The sequence below is a fragment of the Taurulus bubalis genome, assembly GCF_910589615.1.
Source record: "Taurulus bubalis genome assembly, chromosome: 19".
NCBI lineage: Eukaryota > Metazoa > Chordata > Actinopteri > Perciformes > Cottidae > Taurulus > Taurulus bubalis.
In genome coordinates this window covers 14,852,791-14,874,414 of record NC_136607.1, presented here as the reverse complement: position 1 = coordinate 14,874,414, position 21,624 = coordinate 14,852,791, and the positions used below count along the sequence as shown (strand labels likewise).

The 21,624-nt window shown below is 40.9% G+C and overlaps 1 protein-coding gene across 1 annotated transcript in view; it reads right to left on the bottom strand.

The window, feature by feature from the left end:
- The window catches only part of ctif (CBP80/20-dependent translation initiation factor), a gene marked incomplete at both ends in the record, with an annotated part of 35,175 nt that extends 15,099 nt beyond the window's left edge, over positions 1-20,076 (bottom strand). The window contains 8 exons of the mRNA XM_079235533.1: positions 246-326; positions 3,810-3,886; positions 15,022-15,100; positions 15,230-15,334; positions 17,011-17,084; positions 17,357-17,479; positions 19,513-19,584; positions 19,900-20,076. Coding sequence (XP_079091659.1) covers positions 246-326; positions 3,810-3,886; positions 15,022-15,100; positions 15,230-15,334; positions 17,011-17,084; positions 17,357-17,479; positions 19,513-19,584; positions 19,900-20,076 — 788 coding nt within the window. The remainder of the gene's footprint in view (positions 1-245; positions 327-3,809; positions 3,887-15,021; positions 15,101-15,229; positions 15,335-17,010; positions 17,085-17,356; positions 17,480-19,512; positions 19,585-19,899) is intronic.
- Between the last annotated feature and the right edge of the window lie 1,548 nt (positions 20,077-21,624).

The window sequence follows — 21,624 nt, the reverse complement described above, 5'->3', positions numbered from 1 at the left end:
AGTGTTTGACGTTGCCTGGCTGGGTCCCCTGTTTAAAATCACTATTTTCATCCGACCTACTTTGTATTTTCAGCTTCTAAAGTATTTAATGAAAGAAATCTTATACTTGTCTGAACAATTATCAGCTGACCTTTTGAATGCTGAGGTTATGTCGAGTAGAATAAATCAAATAACTGTGTCAAATGTCCGCAAATGTATCCAGGTTACATTTTTGTGCCCAGAATCTGGTTTATGTCGTCACTAACCTGGCGGAGACTTGCCGCTTTCCCCCGGCGCCAGTGGGCAGAAGTATGGTTAACTGGTCTCGGGTGAACTGATCAAGCGCTCTAAAAGCAGGAGAGGAGGGCGTGCCACAATGCAGACGAGTGGAAGGATGAAGAGTGGAGTAAAGTGGCAGATCAATTTGTGGAAAACTGAAGGGATTTTTTTGTAGACGAAGGAGAAGACAGGAGGTCATAAAAGATAGATGGGAGAGGAAAAAAGCAGGGCAGCAAAGAGGGAAACAAGCAAACAAAAAAAACAACCACAGGTTGATAACTACGTCATTCAAACAACATGCAGAGAACTACAGGAAGTGGGAACTGAAAATGTGGAATGAATTGGCAGTTGTGATCATGGGAGGTGGTGGGATACTGATGATCGATCGAGGCGGTTGCTGTGGATGGGGAACTCGTGGATCCATTGGACCGTTGGTTGACCCAGACCAGCACATCGATCGGCCCGGAGGAAGAGAAGCCTGCAGGCCAGACAGTCAATAACTTGGCCGAAGCTTCACGCCGGCCACAACACACTGGCCTAATGGACTGTGGGGAGACAGGTTTGGGCTGCCTGACTGAACATTTGCATTCCTCTATTTTAAACAATCTCAGTAACTTACTGAATTACATCTGAGAATGCAGGTCAATAACTTTGAATCTTCGTCGGTCAGAAGCAGCAAAGCAGACCTACCGTGTACCTTTACTCGAGTGTGTGTTACACACACAATTCATCATAAAACAGATTGGAATCGGTACTTAATGTGGTGACATGTAGCATTATTCCTGTCAATTCAACAGCTCACACTTAAGTATTTGTTTACTTATCCCTTAACAACAGCAATGTGGGAACCTGGATGGAGTGTTAAATCATCTTTGTTCAATTGTGAGTTAATAGTTCTCGCAAGTCCAGCACCTAAACGCAAAGAAGAAGGAGCATATTAGCTTCTTCTTTGCCCCTTTTTTCTGTTTGAGTTGAGAGCAGTAAGCAGCACATTCCAGTAAATCACAACTAATTTCAGCCCTGCTTGACGTGCATACTAAAGTAGAAACACATGCACTACCTCCCCTTTCTTTTCCTCCCTGCCGCAGCCAGCCTACACTTTTCCTTTACTCAACCTCACAGTCTCACTCAGTTTCTCGTTCTTGTGCTTTATGCAATACAACCCTCACACTTTGTACATGCATTCAAAGGATCAATATGCATCTCCATATTTCATCATCAGTTCCTTTTAACTATTTTTTCTTTTCTTCTCCCAGCTGTGTTGACAGCACACCACGGAATACACAAGACTATCACACTATCTGGCTTCTCCTCACGATTCATATTCATTGCCACAGGCTATTTGTTGTGCTCTGTTTGGGAACCTGCAGACAATATAGACGTAAGAGGATTAGCGTGTTTGATAGACGAACGTGCAGTTAATGTATTTGATGAGCAAACATGCTATGCTTCATGGAGGAAAATATACAGAGGCCATTTTCTGTGTCAACTGGAAATTATCTCCTACGATCACCTGTTTCCACACATTACACTCTTCTCTGGAGCAGGGGTAGTTCTGATGAACCTTTCTTACGTACATGTATGTTTCTTGGGTCTTCCCAACTACCGACCTTGATGCACATTGTAAAAAAGAAATCCATGATTCCTCTCTTCAGTCTTCTTATCCTCCACTACAACATCGTCTCTCCTTTGATTGTCTTCATCCCCACCAGCACCCTGCTTTCTCCATCTCAGCAGTGCAATACATTGGGCCAACATGTACCACACACGCTTAGGTTTAAGGGCATGAGGTTAAAATGCTTTTCTCATGCTGCATGTATGTATGTATGTATGTATGTATGTATGTATGTATGTATGTATGTATGTATGTATGTATAAATACATTAATAAATAACCACACAAGAGATGAATACTAATATGGTTTGCCAATATTGCATTCACATCATAGCCTTTTGGAATATTTATATCAAAACTCACTGCTGAAGCAAGTTTTAAGGAAAATACATTTTTAGTATCCATATCTAATTTCTTCCCTCAAGAGTCACTAAGCGGAAAGTAATACACATTTTTAGTCCAACGAGATTGCATTTCTCATTTCTTGTGGTTGAAAGCTTCAGATTAACTAATTTATTCAACCTTGCGATAACAATTTGCCATTTCCAAGTTTAAGAATCTGCCTTCAAGCTCAACATTTCTCAGTATTTGGTAAGCCCTAAATCACAGGTTTAACTCCTACTGGTCAGTTTCAGCATACGAAGCAGTGTCTTGTTGCGTTTTAGAAAGTATCCCTTTTTCTTTTTCAATTGTTCCTGATGACAGAAAAAAAACGTTGGTACGGGGTGCGTGTGCGTGTGTGTGTGTGTGTGTGTGTGTTGAGATAGTGGTGTGCTGTGATGCAAGCTGTAAAACAGAGTGCTCCAAATCTTTGGTCAGGGTGCAGCTGATCCTGTGTCACCATCTCTGACATAAGGGAAGCATCCACGTGAATATTTTCCACCACCCTGTTTGTCTCTTTGGTGTTGCGTTAAAAGTTTCACTTCATATAACATAATAAAAACAGCAGTGTCAGCCTTTTAGGCCACACTCAACACTTACCAACACGCACACACACGTGAATACAACGAATATCCACATACACACACACGTATGTGAAATCCCCCTCAAATACAAACTGCAAATCACTGACAGTCTTATTGGAAGCGTACAAGAAAACAGGATGGCCTCTGTTAATGTTCCAGCTCCCAAAACTAATAGGCTGAAACCTAAGCAAACTGTTTTTGGTTGAAGTTTATATTTTTGTTCCCTTCTTTTTGCCAGGCCTGTGCAGCGTCCATCACACATAAACACAATAGCGCATGACAGAACCAATTACTCTCTGTACTTAAAAACAAGGATGAAAGTGCTTTTGTCCATTTGGTATAGCTAAAATTTCCTCTTTTTTTTTTAAAACCACAAATACAACCCAAATATTTTCTCTTTGCTTGTCTCTTAGCAACTGAAGAACAGTTTTCCAGTGACATCAGGGCAGGGAGCGAGAGAGATGTTTTTTTTCTCTCTTAAGAACTGGTCTCAGTGAAGTCAGACTTGGTGAAATTAGATTCCAGAAAGTGTACAATTAAAGCAGATGTGCCAGGACAAAAAAATGTAGTGTCAAAATAAAGAGTTTGGGACAGAAGGACGATGTTAACGAGGTTAAAGGTCACAAAGCATGATGAGCAAATGCATAGTCGAAAAAAGAAAGAAAGCCCAAGTATTAAGGACAAACACGGGTGACTGAATAACTGGCTACTCTTTTGGTGAGCGACCTATTAAAACATGGAAAAAAATGTAAATGTCTCCGCAGTGTTTTTTTAAATGTGTATTATTATTCATTTTCCTGTCTGCAGCAAAGTATGGAGCCTGCATTCCTGTCTTGACATTGCTTTGGCGGGGGAGAGAAGGCTATAGGACTGGCTGTGCACCGACATCTAAAAAAAACATTCCCTCTCACTGAGGTAGGTGTGTGTGTGTGTGTGTGTGTGTGTGTGTAGGCTTGTTGCATGCGTCATTACCGTCGGTCATTCCTCTTGCGTCGGAAGAGCTTTTTGGTCTGTGCGATCTCGGCCTCACTGGGAAGGGGTGGGAAGACCTGTGAGAGGAAAAAAAAGAAATCATAGAAGAGACAGCTGATCACTTTGAGGAAAGTATCCACAGAATTCTTCACCACATGCAAAAGTAGATAAAGTGCTGGCTTTTCAAAAAAGATCAGACTAATTATGGCCTTGTTCTTTTTTTTCTTCAATGACAACTTTAAAAAAAACATTCCAACATTTTCATGTCTATACATAAGTTGCATCATATTTCAGTGACATGTCAAAATTGAGAGGCGAAGAAAAAAAAGAGTGTATTTAGGGTTGCCACAAATCACTTTTCAAATTTATGAATAATTTATTAATTATTCATTATAAACGTCAGAAACAATTAAAACAACATGTCCATTATAATCTCTTGGAGGTGACATTTACACAAGAAAAGCAGCACATTCTCACATTTTAGGAGCTGCTACCAGCAAATTCTATTGGGTCCTTTTTGCTAATGAATTTGATTAACTTCAATGATCAATCAATTATCAAAATAGCAATTGACTAATCGATGAATCGTTTTAGTTTTAACAGAAAGCTAACGTGCCTGTATGTCTGTGACAGATAGCAAAGACAGAGGCACCTGTGTATGAGAGAAAGCTGTGTATTGTTCTCTCTGCTGGGAAAAATAACAATTCTAATAATATTGCGTAGAAGGATGCAGCACTTTAAGACTTCAAAGGTATGAATGGAATTTCTTTCTTTCTGAATTCAAACATTTCTCAGAATTTAAAAACTCCTGGCACAGCCTCAGGCAACGTACTGCTTCCCGTTTAACAAGATGTTGTTAAGCACAGGTACAGAAACTATAATAATGATATTAAATGAAGAGTGAGATCATAATGATGCATTCAGGTAAATAAACAATATATTATTTGTATTGTATTATATACATTTTTTGGCATGTGGCCGCGATATATATTATCATTGAATGTATTCTTTACTTACAAAGTTCCCTTCTTCTCAAAAGGAAATAAAAGAATCCATTAAACATCAGCTCTGTCAATCAAACAGCACACTGGCCCTTTGCTCAGCATCACTATGTGCAGCTGTTACCATGGCTACAGGTGGCCCAGGACCAGCGCTGGCGTGTAGACATAGAGCGTGCAATGGTAGCCGTTGCATACATGTGTGTGATTATGTATGTTTGCGTGTGTGTATGTGTTGTCCAACTGCTGTGCATGGGTAGTACAAGACATCGTGTTACAAGCAGATACTGTACACTGTATAAATTGTGGATGCTCAAGTTTGTGTCAGTTAACATCAATGTCAATCAGAGATATATATATATATATATATATATATATATATATATATATATATATATATATATATATATATATATATATATATATATATATATATATATACCGTTATTTAGATGTGATACATTTAACAGATCAAGTCACTTGTGCACTAATACTGAATACCTTCTGTGGAATTAATTCAAATCAAAGAGTTTGACATCAGTGCCTCATGCTCAGTAAATCATGCATCACCATTCAATGATATACTTGTCTAATCCTCTTTACATTGCTCTAGAATAAGTCATAATTCACATTTGGATTATTCAAATCTTGTTACTACTCCCACAGCACTCTATTTCGGGGATTTTGCTTGCATTCATGTTTTTCGTTTCCATTGGTATTTGGTAGAGAAGTAACAAGAGGTTGTGGTTGATTTTATACAGTCGAGAAAAGGAAAAGGTCAGATTTCTTTCAATACTAATCCAGAAGGACAGCATTCATGTGAACATATAAACCATTAACACACTTAACCTGTACAGCGTCGGCACAGTGAAGCAAACAATAGATGTCTCTGTTTTTTCCTTTTGCATAAACATACTGTACCATTCAGACTTCCACACTGTAGATATTCTAATGAGGTTGCTTGATATTTGAAACTGCTGCTCTAACCTACTTCTCTCTTACAGAGGCTGCAAAGGGATTGTTGGATTCTGATTGAAACCAGATGCGAGAGGCAGCGTGTGTGTGTGTGTGTGAGTGAGAGAGAGCGTGCAGAGGGGGACACTCTTTACATGTGGCACAGCAATATCCAGAAAAGGGCAAACAAACACACACTTAAACCGTCTGTTAGTACAAAGCTTTACTTTGAGCAGAGACTTTACGTATAAACCCAAAAAGTATTATTATCTATGAAATCTCCTTTTTTTCAGATTCAAAAGGGCTTGCCACTAGAGCTGCCTCACAGGGAGGAAAAGTAGGTGGAGAAAGAAAAGAAATAAACGGAGGAACTGTTGCATGTTTAGCTACTGTAGTTTTCCTCTAGGATATCATTAGCTGTAATGCTGCCTTCAAATGGTAACCAGATGACGGCGAGAGAGAGCACACACACACTTTAACTTGTAATATTTTCCGAATATTATTCAAGATTTTTGCTCTAAATAAGATAAATGCCTCTTTTGAATGGTCTCCATGCCCCTCCCCCCCAAAAAAAGGAGTATTTTATGGCCAGCAGCATTGCGTTAGAGAAAAGCTTTGGACCCACAGCTGTGTGCACAGTTTGTAAGGAGGAAGCGAGAGATGTAGAGTTGTCTCTGTGGCTGAAAGGGAGAGCGCCGTGTGTGTGAATATGCTATCTGCAGGTAGCAGCCAGAGCGGGGTAGATCAAAGGGAGGCGTGGGCCCTTCCTGGTCCCCAGCCAGGAGACCCCTCACCTCATGGCAGGCAGCTAGAGCCCTGTGGACGTGACAGGGATGGCCGGGGGAGGGAGGGGGGGGGGGGGGGGGGGGGGGGCTGGCTGTGTACAGTGGGAAAGAGACGGCGATCAGATAAAAACGGACAGAAAAAGAGATTTTGTCTGTGGAAATTATGTATATTTGTAAGAGTAAAGACTATTAAGATTATATTTTATTAATTAAATTATAATTAAATTACCATGAGACCGTTAAAAAAAAGGTGTATTTTGGTTTGGGTGAGAGTTTCAGTTGCTTTTATGGATGAAGAGAGTGATCCAGGAAAATACCTCTTCACCCGATAATCTATCTTTAGTGTTCAGACTGAAAATGGAGCTGCGGACAAAGATTTGTGTGAATGTGTTGCTGCAGCTACAGAGAATATCAAATATCAAATATTATAGTGGTGTTCAGTTAAGAGGAACAGATCTACGAGCATCTATCAGACATGCTTTCATAAAGCAAGAAAGTTGTCAGAGCCACAGTCGATTTATCCTCCATCTCAAAAATCACAAGGGAAACACTGGAATTACCCCATTAGTGCTACAAAGAACTATAGCATCAATGTGTGTTTGAATGCATTTGATTGGCCGTCGCCGAGCAGCATGCGGGAAATGTCCGCGAGAAAAGCCCGTAGAGGAGATTAATGAGTCGATGAAAAGGACGGCTGTGGATGTGTTTTGATGGAAAAAAAGACAGTTTTGACAACGTGATTCATGTAGAGTTTGAAGGAAAGAACAAAATGGAAATGACTGGAGCTGTCAACACAGAGGAAGCATGTGCTAGCTGAGGGATTTAGGACCAATGATGACGACTTCAGATTCATGACATGCGAATACGTTTGATGTTTTCTTCGAGGTCATTATATCCCTGAGACAGTTAGGGATGACATCGCGGGCGACTTAGATTCTTTCCGTCTTAGAGGCAGGGCTGAAAAGTAAAGCATTCATTCTAACAAAAGCCAATACAAATAATGACAATATTAGCTTAAAGAGTTGTTTTAGACGTGGACTCCCAACAAAAATAAATGTGATAAAACAACATGTCAACTCGATCATCTAGACGGAAACATAACGAGACGTACTGCAATCGCCTGTTTGTCTTGATATGTATTCAAGCGTCTACTTTACAAACTGGGGGAACATTAAGTTCCTGTAAAGCACGAGCATTAAGAGCAATGCTCAAGAGCAAGTCTCAGTTGTCACTCTGAGAGCCAACAGCTAAACCCAACAACCAAAAAAACCAAAGTGGTTTTCTGTCAAGTTTGAACTTCACAACCCTGATTGGAGGAGGGGGTGTTGTGTTTCACGTGTGCATTGTGTTATGGGCTTGGGTCTGCCTTGAGAGGAAGTTGACACACCGCGTAGCAATCCAGAGAAAAATCACAGGCCACTGGGAGAGGCTACCTGGGATGCTAAAAAAAAAAGAGAGGATGTGTCCTTTTTATAACCACCCCACATTGCCTGAGCAACAGCATATCTTCTTTGAAAGCAATGCATGATTTAGCCATTACATTTTACGACTTGCCCCCGGTAGTATGTAAAACGTTTTTATTTGTATTTTTCCGCGGGCTTTGCCAGATAGGTCACTGACCTGGCTCAGAGACCATTGTCGATCCATTCATAACAATGACGCCGCGTGAGCGTGGAGGGGGGTATAAGTAACAAGGAAGCAAAGTGAGGAAATGAGAAACGCCAACAGGGATGGAAATATGAAGAATAGAAATGGAGAATGATGATTATAGAACTTTCTCTGCAATTTCATAAAAAGTGAAGTGCACGTCTTCCTGCCCCCTCCGAGTGTGCAACAACTCTGGTATGATGCTCATTCAGTTCGTCCATTGTTTCCCTCGGCTTATTTATGTTGCGAGGGCCCTCGGCCAAAAGCAATAAATTTAAAACTGCCCCAGGGGTGGCATTACAGGACAGGTCGTTGAGCGTAGAGGAGAGAGAGAGCAAGTATGAAAACAAGAGAGACTGTAAATACAAGATAGCGAGCACATAAGAGGGCAGCTGAGATACATAGGCTGAATGAATTTGAACATTTTGCGGTCTTGCCAAGCCCAAATGAATAACATTTATGTGGCCTCAGATTGGATTTTTTTATTTTCTGTATCCATTCCACACAGCTACATATAACTGTACCAATAACTAGGATTGTTTAATTTAAAGCTGCAAGTGGAAATGTTTTCAACTCCGTAAACAGTACATATAATCTTGATGATTTCATTGTTTATATTTGTGAAAGGTATATCTAATAAATTGGCAAATCAGTGTGCCACACAATATTTTTTCTAATTTTGAGTGCAGGATTCTTTAGTATCCCCACAATGCAGTGCTTGTGTTTCAGTTTGCTACAGTGGCATCTTACAAACTCTGATTCAGACTCAAATCTGAACTGTGTTCAATTTAAAATAATTAGAGGGGACATTTTAGCACTCCGGGGGGCTGCGATAGAATGTGTTTGTATGTTTTTGGTGACCTTTTCATAATAATTACCATTCATTGATGAAAAACAAAGTGAATTCCAACCATGAGAATTAAGCAAAGGAAGTGCTATATCATGCGATATTGGCTCTGACACGCTGCTGCTGTGATCCTGGATGTGTCTGGCTCTCTTAAGTCAGAAATCAAGTTCAAATTTAGGATTTAGAATTGTTTTTCCGTAAAATCCCTGTAGCAAAAGATTTGCTCCATGTTTCATGATACCTACTTTAGGCCTTTCATGTAACTAACTCTGCAGCTGATGCCTGCCAACCATGAACCAGAAAAAAAAATTGAAAGCTGCCACAGTCAGGTATGGTGGGCGATCCGTGATAAGAGGAAAAGATGTGAGGTCCTGACATCCGTGTCTCATTTAATAAGTGATCTGAGGCCGGGGCCACAGCAGAGCACAGACAGATAGACAGGCACATCAAAGAACTCGGGGGTCTAGCTACAGGAGGAGATGGAGCCATTGTGGGATCAAAGTGTCAGAGAAAGAGAGGAAAATAACCTGTAGTACCCGACAGAAATATAATCATGCGACAACCACTGCTGCAGCAGCAGGTTTCACATGCTTACAGCTCTGCTATAGCCCTCCCACAAAAAAAGAGAGACTTCAATCATATGTGCTCTCTGTGTTATATTACATTAGCAGCACCTCATCTTCTCTACAGAATCCAAATGGATCCTATGTGTGTGTACAGGGTCGGGTTGGATTGAAACTTGAGCAAACCGTCTATTTAAGGACTCCGATTCTTGTGAGGACAGTTTTGGCTGCTCTGTACAGTGAAACAACCCGATTTCACTGCTATATTATCACCATAAATTGACATTGTGGACAGCACTCAGCCCATCATAAACACATACTAGGGAAAGAAAATGAATTTCATTATGGCAGAGGCTGGAGGTTACCTCCTTTCTAGGGATTTAGCTCTGCAGTTATACGCCAAGTATATAAATCAGTTCAGGAGGGAGAAAAAAAAGAAGGCATGAAAGCAATTCATCCTTGATTTTGCCTTTGTTATTCCCCATCATCAACTGTTTTGCAATGCATTTCTTTACCATGCACTTGGAATAGAATACATTTGGTTAATCTTGTTTGTGTGTGCATATTTGCTGTCGTTCACATGTGATAGATGTAACAGATCAAGTCACTGGTGCACCCCTATTGAATAACTCTGTGGAATTAATAACTAATTGTCCAAGGTCCAGTGTTTCTCCAGAGATTGAGGCAAGAGCAGAGCACAGCGGTGATTAAGCCAGTATGTGTGCGGTTAATAGAGTGGAGGAGCCAAGCAGCAGCAGGACCAGGAACAATAGCAGGAAGAGACCACAGGGAGGGGGCTGCCGGTCACCATGACCCCCTGGATATTGTTCTGCTGCCCACCAACATTTGAGGGATGGAGGGGAGGAGTGAAGGACGCCATGAGTAGAGAAAGTGAGGAGGGGCGGAGCGTAAAGATGGTGGTCAGAAGAGAATAGGAAAAAGGAAACAGCAAAGAGGAAGAACCAGAGGGAGACGAGGTAAAAGACGATAGAAGAGACTTGCAGAAGACGAACCAGTGTGTTTGAGGTGAGAAGAAACATACTGCAACAATAAATGTGTGTGAGTGGAAATGCTATGAGTGGAATGCAGCTCTCAGACACACTGACAGCTGACAGACCGCCCAAAAAGACCACCCCACCCCCAGCGTCCCTTCTCAACTGGAGTCCTGCTCTGCGGCACGTACACTTCCAGACGGAGGGGCCAACCAGTCTGTGATATCTCAGCTCCAAACTCCTGCTTTGTTCCACTGTTGGATGGCTTTGTTCACGGATCAGAGACCGGATGTCTCCCAAATGACTGGCCGGTTTCTCCCTCTCTGCTTGGTCGAACCCTAACCTTCTGTTCCTCCCGTGGTGCCCTCCATTCTTAAAGAATTTTAGAATTTCATGACTGACAGAGTGGAAGGAAAAACCCCCTTGAATCACTTTGAAGTAAAATACAGCAAAATCATAATATGTATCGTAAAATGTGTATCCTGTTACAAACTACGATAAAATGGGTTTGCTATGGCCGTGTTTTAAAGGAGAAGTCTTGGTAAATACACTTTCTCGCTTTTGTGGAAAGAAAATCAAATAAGCATATTTCCCAAAATGTCAAACTTCCACTTTAAACATGGCATATGCCGTGGATAACAGCGCTTGCAGCGGTAAGCACGCTGAGGCCGTCCCTCATGGATACTGCTTGGACTCTGGTAACACCGAGATGACATGATCTCTGCAGCCGATAAATCCCCTCATGGGAAAGAACATCAGGTCACAACACTCGTACAGAAACAGAAGCACCCACTCTATTTCAGATGAGTCTTATGATCAAATACCATACACGGTTTATAAAAATGGGTCTAGAAAGATGTGTGTGCATCACCTGTATGTACCACATATTCGCACAAAAAGCTGTTGGTGGATATACACACGTCAACAGCTTGTTTGCTGACAATATTTCAGGTACAGTAGCAGCCAAATATACCAGCACAGGCGTTGCGGCTGTCACAACACGAGGATCATTGCTGACATGATCATGTCGATGACGCCAAACACCATGCGAGTGAGATCGGGTGTCCACGCTGCTGTTCGGTATGTGTCATGGAGGACGGACAGGAGACGGGATATAACAATCTCACGTCTCCGGGGGGGGGGTATAAATAGAATTTATGAATGATAAATCATTATTCAAGCAAAAAGAAAACATTCTTTGGTTCCAGCTTCTCCAAGCTGAGGATTTTCTGCTTTTCAACCCTCGTCTATATATCGTCAAATCAACTGCTTCTTTTATCACTTGGAGTCTCTCTCCGAGGGGAATTTGATCTTACGGCAACACATCTTTCTGTCCAGGGAGGATGGGTTGTTGTTTCTTCACACAAGACAGTAGATAATTAAATCGAAAATCGGTGTATTATTGTGTATAATACATTTTTCGTCATTTAATATCTGTCACAACATGAGTTCTTTCACATAATAAAAATGGATCTGGATACAGTGAAGCTATTGCCTGCAAACTGCAAGGATGTTTGTAAAATCTGAAATTAAATAAAACAAAAATATACATATTTTGCCCATCTTTGATAAGCTAGTTGCTAAATTACCTCTGTAATTTAGCAACTAGCTTATCAAAAATGGGTAGATAAAACACAGTTTAAAACACTGTGGTGCTGTCTGCAAAATACATGTATCAAAAGGATTCTTGCTTTTGCTGTGGAATGATCCACAATTGCCGAGCAACATGTATTAATAATTTGTATTTATTTCTTCTTGTTTGTCGTTTAATATCTATTTTACTAGTTTTCTGCCTTGCTGGTTTTACTGCTATCCAATTTGATCCTATTACTGCATATTTGTTGTAAGTATTTTGTAACATTGTTTTTGCTGTTAATCAGAATCCATGTGATACCCAACGTAAATCTACAGCTAAATACCCTCTGACCCCCAGATGCGTCGTCATTACAACCTGAAGCTGGACGTGAAGGCAGAGAGAGTATTGTATGAGCAGGTTGACATTCCAGAGAGGCCAGTAGAGGTGCGGCAGCATCTGAGGGCAGAAGGAGGAAGCCCTTTCTCATGGAGTTACTCACACGCCCACACACACAAACAAGATGTTTCCCTTATCCCAGGGCTATTTGTAAGTATATTCCGACTCCTGGAAAGGGGAAGTGAATGTTGGCAGGAAGTGTTGAACGGAGACTTCGGATGATGTTGGCCCGCCATACACTAACTGCTGCTGGAGACTGGAAATGAGACGTGTTGTTGGTTTTGCTTGGATGATAATTTTTTAAACAATAAAAAAAAAAAAAAAAAGGAGTAGAGATATGACCAGAAGCCAGTGGAAAAATAATTACTCAGATGCAAGTACCAATACAACAATGTAACATACTCCATTACTGAGAAATAACTAAATGTGTAAAGTATTGACAGCATAATGTACAAATAAAAGTACTTTTTCTGCAGTGAAATTTCCTCTGGTGGCTTGCTGTTGTAGTCTGGAGATAAATTAGATAAAAATCCCCCGCCACATACCACTGGTAAGGAGGATGGACGTGCGGCAGCATAAATCCTCACAGCCAGACTGGAGACAGCCAGAACACTCTGCATCAAATCAAAGCAGCAAACCATCGTACAAACATTGTACGGTACAAAACAAACTCTCTCTCACACAAACCATAATATTCCATGTCTTGTTCTATATTGGTGTAGAGTGTGATTTAGTAGGGGTTTTCTACCCTGATCTGAGCCATGGACAACACCCTACTTCAACACTAATATTCTCCCATAACACTTTGGCACAGTGCACATATACTAAAATGAATCAATGCAATATTATAATAAACAACTTAGATATTTAACACGACAAAAAAAAAAAAAAAAAATTCTCCATCCTCTTGATTGCAAACCACTCCAATGCAGTTCAACTGGAGTTTGAATGTGGTTTCAGTTATGTATGTTATAGTGTGGTTTCTCGAAACTGCTGGCCCTGAAAGTGGAAAATGCTAACTTGATTGCCCTCACAGTCGTCTTGGGGGCTATCCCAGACCAATGAGGGTATTGTTAATGGATGGTGTCATTAGAACGAGAAAAAAAATAAAACGGTGGCTTTGGCATCACCACTGCATGACTGCGCCTGGCAAAGCTTTACTTTAGGGATGCCAGGGGCATGATACCCAGCACAGACAGAGAGGGAGAGCGACTGTCAGAAACAGCTACGGAATGTGAGCGAGAGACAAAGTGTCGATCACTCCCCAGCTCGGTGTCTCTGACCTCGCCGTGTCCCAGTGCCCACGCAAATCCGATCCCAAGCTCACCAGACAAACGCAGTTGACCCCTCTTTTGGCTGTGACTGAATAAACGGAAACGACAATCTTGACTCGGGAGCTATACAATGAGGAAGCCATCTTGGTAGCGCAGCTAGGCTCATCTTGGCTTGAAGAAATATGAGAGGTGAAACGTAGTTTGGCTGCAGAAGCCAAGAGGGGAAGGAAAGAGGAAGGCAACAGCTCAAACATTATGAAAGATGGAAGACATGTTGGCTCAGAGAGCAGGGAAGGAAGAGAAGAGGTGGACATTGGCGACCTAGAGGGAATTCTGTCACCCCGCTGAAACACACCACCTTGAAGCTCAGCAAGGAAACTGTGTCCCGGTAAACAAAAAGGGGGGATTTCTTCTTCTTGTTCAGCGTATACGTGAGCAATTATGTGTTGCTTAAGATAAAAAAAAACATGAATCTATTCTTGTGAGCTCAAAAGAAGTATCAAACCGTCAGAGAAAGAGAACCAAACGACCTACATAACCTTTCTGCAGACATTATTGGCTGCTTGAGGTATACATGTTGTTCATACATTTCACCACCAGGGGTCAGTATATCATTCTGAAGCAGTTTCTATGTCGGTTACAGCTCACTTCAGCGTCTGACCAGCAGATGTCACCAAATGTTAATTTATAATCCACCAGTCTCATTTATAACGTAAATATGTACAGACTGATTTTACATGTATTGATTCAACAACAGAAAAAAAAACAATATAAAAACTGACACTACATTAAAGAAAAACTGAAAAAAAACGAAAACTGAAAGAAAACTGAAAACAACTGACACTACATTAAAAAACTGACACTACATTAATTGTCCTCTTTTTTGCCACAATGTTTTTATATTCTGGTAATTTCACTATGGACCCTACCACAGCACCACTGCTTTAGTCAATACGCTTATAATTGTTTCCCTTTACGCCAACAGGGGTGGCTCTCTACCAAACAATGGATTGCCAGATTATTATCTTGGTGAGAGGCTTTCTCCCTGCGGTTAACTGTGTCGCATCAGTGCAGAAGAACTGCTTTACAAAACTACAAAGGTTTGCTTTTACAAATAATCAGAATGAGAAAACTAGATAGAGGCATTTTCTTGCAAAAAAAGAGAAAACCAGTCACTTACAGAACGCAGATGGGGTAGAAACCTCTCTATGTCATTCATGTCGATGCCGTCATCTTCCTCAAACTTGTTTTTGTTCATCCTGAAAGAGAAGAAAAAACCATCAGGGATGAACGTAGACCTATGTGGGCTTCATTAGAGACATCCTAACGGCATTACTGAGATAATATGGCATGAGGAAAACAATACTAAGACAGAACCAAGAGCTTACCCTTCTCTATCGATGTGTGGCAGGTGCTTTGGTATTCCTCTGAGGTGTTTTCTGTGGAAATGGCTGAAGTCCAGCTTCTCTGGCTGTATGTCCCAACCAGCACCTCTACAACAAGGAGACAAAGAGATTTAAGGTTAGAAACAGCCATGGGCTGAAGGAAAGAGCGGGAAGGTTTGCAAGAGTACAAGACAGCTACTACATTTTGAACACAAATACAATAAAATAAAGCCCAGGTAAAAAAATAAAATCTCAATAAATAAGTAAGCATTATGCACATTTTAAGCAAGCTTTTTTTGGGTTGTTATTCATTAAGAGTTTAACACTCAGATTGACAGTTGCTCAGCAACACAAGCAAACCACTCCACAACTGACGGATTATATTTTGTTTTAGATTCTAGTAAATCCTTATTGGTGCATGGCAGTACGTGACTAGTCTGGATTAACCCAAACTGTTTTGGCAGAAAAGTATGTGTTGCTGCATGGTAACCCGTGCCAACCCAGTACAAGAGACTGGTGAGGCAGCTACATTTAAGAAAAGGCTCTGAAGGCTATGAATCTACATGGTGCGACAATGGACTTGTGTCACCACTAGGGGGGGCTAGCTGACAAGAAACTCACTTCATTCACTACACTAACATTTTCTCCAAGAGTTTTCAGTGCACTGCACGTGAGCAACATGAAGACAACTTTGCACAATCGTGTTCACACACAGAATGGAATAATGCAAATCAGAATTCAGCAAACTCCAATGCATCTGTGCTACTGTTTATTATGGTATTTTGACAATTGTTATCGTTATTATATTAATTATTTGTTGCTAAAATCAATGACATCCACTTTGCTGACATCTTTGTTCAAAGACACTAATTATTTTACTCATTCTGTGCAGACACATTGGGAGCAATGTGTGATCACTCCACCAACCCTACAATGAATGACTTCATTTAGATTGTCAGAAATGACTCCTAACTAAAGTCTGCAATGTCAGTTTTTATTCAATATTGCTACTATGCAATACCTCATCTCGGTGTGGCTGGAGCAGAGTTGCTTACATCATTTGCTGCCCTTCACCGTATGCTCACATGTGCGCAACGTGGCCGGATCTTAGGCCGTGCTGCTGTTACCATGGCAACCAGTGCTCCCTCCAGTTAATTTGATTTCTGTCTCATTCAATTCCTTTTTTTTTTTTTCTTCTCCTGTAAGTTAGTTACAGGTCTAGCTCTTGTTTTGAAAAAAAAAATCATTAAGAGTTACACAGAAAAAAAATCATTAGAGCTACGCAGAATCTGAAAGGATTTTATTCTTCAGACCTCACTTGTATAAGTCAAAACAAGATTTCAAGCTTTGAGGCGTAATGTTTTGTTGGCAAGGCAACACTGAAATTAAATATATTTCATCATCAGCACAACTCATCAGCTTAGTTTGGGATGAAGCAAAAGAGTCGACTTAAGATGTCCCTTATTGCATTGTATGCGAATATATATCACAGCAGTGATCTGAGCCTCGAAAACAAACGCTGGGAATTACTGTCTTGGAATAACCACGAGAAAACTTAAAGATTTAGCAAAGCAGACCTCAAATGAAAAAAATAGAGTTCAGCACAGTCCGGTTCAGCGAAAGTCAAAGACAGAGAGAAGCCTGTTACAAAGTACGAGAGCAAAAGAGGCAACGCAGAATCAGTGTGTGTCTAAATCAGTCATATGACCCTCAAGAAACGATGGCTGGAATTCAGACCCGGTGGACTGGACCACACTTTAGGTTTATGAAACAGAAGCACGTACCCGCGTGAGTCCATCGTGTTGGCAGCCCATATGTCCGTCCCCAGGATGTCGAGGGAGCCCTCTCTGTTCCCGTTCTGGATGGCACAGGAAGACATTTTCAGTATGAATCCACAGCACTTCTTACCAAACTATCACATACTTGGTATCAAAAATCAACAGGTGCTGGAACTGTTTCTGTTTCTTTTTTAAAGCAGATTCCTTTTTAAATAAAAATAACTATGAATTAAAGAGGCTCTAAAGTCTAGTATTTTCTTGCACTTCAAAAAAAGTTGTAATAGTGAGTAGTTTTAGAGAAGAGTTACTTGACAGTAACCAAAGTATTGGTCCCACACAGGTGTATCTGTACCATGGCAGGGGCTGTAAACTGGTTGTTTCTGCCTCTGCTGCCGGAGCGTGAGCCAGATCCTGGTCGAGACCCTGAACTGGGCCTGGAACCGGTGCTGCCGTTGCTGCTGTGCTCCCATTCATCCTGTGGAGTTGAGAGGGAATATAAGAAAAGGACTATGTACTCTGTTACATTCAAAACCTGTTTTTTTTATTTTCTGTCAGAGTTAATCCCAGTGGTGAACATGCAAAAAAAAGAGCCTTTTCACCACTGGAAGAAAGTGGCTCCTAATATGCTTTAAAACAAAAGTATAAAACGCATATTAGGAGTGTAACAACAACCTGTGTTGGATTCTTTTACAATTCAGAGCACAGAGAATAGTGCAGCTCTGGGATTGTTGAGCTGAGATAACAGTTTCCATTTCTTTCACCACATGTTTGTCTTTGTTATTGATGAATTGTTTCCGATTGTTGAGTTTTATCATATTCTGAAATCCGACAAGGTCGTCAAAACTCTAGTTTTAAGTCCACACTGTACTTTCAGAAGCTGAATATAAAACGAAAAGAAAACCTCTATTTTGCTGCACTGAAAATGTATTAAAAGGATTTTTTTTGTACGATATAAATACTGACATTTCAATTGTTTTGGCTCACTCTGCTCTTTGAACCACTCACATCCTGGTGCATCATACCAATGAATCTCAATAATACTCTAAATCACCTCAGACTGTACAGCAGACCAGCGTACACACACGCGCACGCGCGCACACACACACACACACACACACACACACACACACACACACACACACACACACACACACATTTAGCAGACAAACTGACTGGTAATTCATTTAGGGTTATTTAATTACTGACTGTAGCCTCACAGCATCCCATGTTAGTCATGAAGAGCATACTTTGTCTTCAGCAAGCAAACGAGCGGCGGATTGCTTTCGGCTGGCGTTACAGTCTCTTCTAATCACACACTTGAGCAGTCGACAGAGAGGGAAAGACTACACCAACATCCAGAACGGAGAGCGCAGAGCAAACCTACGCCTTAATCAAAGTGATGCTTCAATGACCAGAGGGTGTGATGAGCACAGAAGAGGACAACATGGAGGTAGCAGTAGAATCTGGGAAATAGTGGAAGCTCAACCCACATAAACACTGTTTACTCACCTCTAATACTAAGAAGTAGTATGTATGAATATTTTGCTCGTTTATGGGGTGAAACTAGGACTACTCTCGTAGATTTTTTTCGAACTAGCAGTGGTGCCGTTTTTCATTGTATTGGGTCCCAAATAAAATGTTATGTTTTCGGCAAATTACACTGTTTAACTCATGTTTAATGTTATAGGGTTATACTATTTTTTTATTTTCATGTACTAAAAAAAGGTTTGGTTATTTCTATGATTTCCATTTTTTGTTCACAATGTAGTATTATCAGAAAAGAAAAAAATACATGACTCGTACCTAGCAACAGCCCTGGACTTGCAACATGGGGTCCTTGGCTAAGAAGAATAAATCAGTCTTCGGATGATGAACAAGACATTTTCTGAAATGAGCTGCATCAAATAGAGGTAAATGGCTTGCTTTTTTTGTCATTTATGTTGTTTTAGCAGGTCTGTGTTGTTGCCAATTTCACATAGCATTGAAATGTTCATAGTCTGTTATCTATATTCCTATGATGTCATGTTGCTAATTTGCAAAAGTTTTAAATTACACCATGAAGGTTTTGTCATGTTTTATGCACTGTAAGATTTATTTTCTTCTTATTTTATTTGTATAAATAGAGCCTTCAGGTAAAGGAAGGGATGAGTTGACAGAAGCAAGTATGCAGGACGCAGCAGTAGAGATGCAAAGAGACACATGGAAAGTGGACAAGGCAAGAAGGTGCAAGTCATTTGAGATATCAAGAAAAAAGAAAATATTGTAGAAAAAAAAAGGATATAAACTGTTTTTTTGCCCTGGGAGGGCTATAGTTTTCTCAAAGTTGTACTGCAACTTTAAGTTTAAACAAATTGAATCCCCAGTAGTCACTATTGTTATTCTTCCGGTATTGTCCGAACACACTGATCTATGATGAAGACCTTATAGACTGCATTTGATTCAAGATTGTTTTGAGAAGGTCACCTCCAAAAGCTGGGAAATAAGTAGAACCCTGAGACCCACACTTACTGGCTTGGTTGAGCCTCTCCCCCGTGAAGACGTCCAGCTGCCATCTTTCTTGTTGTTACAGTCATCTGTCCACTGGTGGAAAGAAATGGGTGGAGAAGGTGCTATCATTTGTGAAAGGGGGGTTTGTTTACATGTCAACAAAGAAAAAAGTTACAAACTCTAAGTTTCTCTGGTATTTTCCCTCCAGTGTTTGGTGGAGGTACCTCCACATTTGTCTACGTTTACATACACATTGCAACGATAGGGGCAGCTGCTTTGATGCAGGTTGTACCCCGCCTATCTGTTCTGGAAGATAAACACCAGAGGCCTCACTAAATATTATCACTGCTGCCGACAGATATGGGACTTATGAGAACATGTCATCCAGTCATGTAATAATGCTCTGACCTCTGGCACCTTGCCACCATTGTCCATGTCCAGGTCTCCATCAGCCTTGTCTCCCAGAAGCCCCTGCACCTGGTACTCCAGCACATAGCTGTCAATGAAGCGTTCCAGCTCTTCTATCTCCTGTGAGCGTGTGCTCCCGGCCTCAGACGATGCAGACGCCACCGAAGAGTTCTCCATGGCAACCGGAGCTGCGACAGGTGGGAGGGGAGGAGGGGAAGGGGAGGAGGAAAGTGACCTGAGAAGAAGAGAAAGATACACGGAGATGTTAGAGGACTCGTCTCCTGTGATTGGACGGCTGGTTTACAATAAGACCACCAACATCAAAACAACAAGGACATGATTGTCAACATCCCGTTTAGTACAGCTGAAACAATTAGTAGATTAATCAATTTCTTGATTGACAAACAATTTTCAGTAACCATTTTGATAATGGATTAATGGTTTTAATCATTTTTTGGAAAATACAAAACATTCTCCATTTCCAGCTTCTGAAATGTGATAATGTTTTACTTTAGTTTCTCATGTTACAGTAACATCTATGGTTAGTAAAAGGCTATGGGTTTAGGATTGTTTGCTGAATAAACAAACTGTGATTGGAAGCGTTCACACTTGTGTCATTTTACAACCAAAATGAGAATAATCGTTAGTTGCAGCCTCAAGTACCAACAATATCAATGTGGCATTTCTCTCACCTTGGTACCCCTCAACTTCCCAAAACTCAAAGAAGGCCCATGACCTCACTGCTGACAACAAACATCCACTCTGATCACATCAAATCCATCTATTGAAAAACCTCAGATTGACCTCTGCCCAAACTCCCTCTGATGTCACCATTCATACAACTCCCCATGTCCATTTCCCGCTTTGTTTTTCCACCTCTTCCCTGACTGTCTCTCTCCTGTCTGTGTTTTGTGTGTGATCACCTGACCTGTGGCCAACAGGGAAGCAGCTTCCTGGCTGTCTGTCTATTGCTACTAAGCTCCTTTACATCAGGGCTTGATCACCAGCCATGCAAAGAGGATTTATTGCCCTGGAGCACGCAGAATGGTATCTGCTGAGCCCTGGGGACTCACTGGGGAGCCCGGTGCATTTGAAGCCAACAAGCCTGCCCCACAAAGTTTAAACTCGTTGCTTTGGTTTTGTGTTACAGGGCTATCTAATGCCATGGTAACGAGAAGAGCTATATCCGAAAGACTCTCATTAGTTTACTTTTATGCTTCATCATGTCTGATCTCACTAACTGCTGAACTATGAAGTATCTTAACAACACAACAAAGTTAAATAAATAGATATCCCCAACTATTTCTACAGAACGGCAAAAAACATAACTTTATATTGTTTTTTTTTAGAACCATAAACACTATAAATCATGTTTACATCTACTAAGTTAGTATTGCCAAGAGGAAAATGTTCCATTGGAGGATCAGACCTCAGGGTCAACTACAGGATTGCACCCCTGTGGAGCAAGAGACTGTAGCTTGAACCAGTCTCTTGCTCAAGGACAGCAGTTAGGGTAGTGCTTTCTTGTATATGTATGACTATTACTTTAATCTCTGTATAGTATGGACCAGGGTCAACATGTCCTAATCTGATTTACTGTCGTATAATCCATGCATGTCAATAGTATAATCCATCCATACACATTACTGGGGCTTTGATTAGCCATGTGCTTTGCAGAGCAGGCTACAGGAAACAACCAGCATATGTAATGTATAAAACAGCATG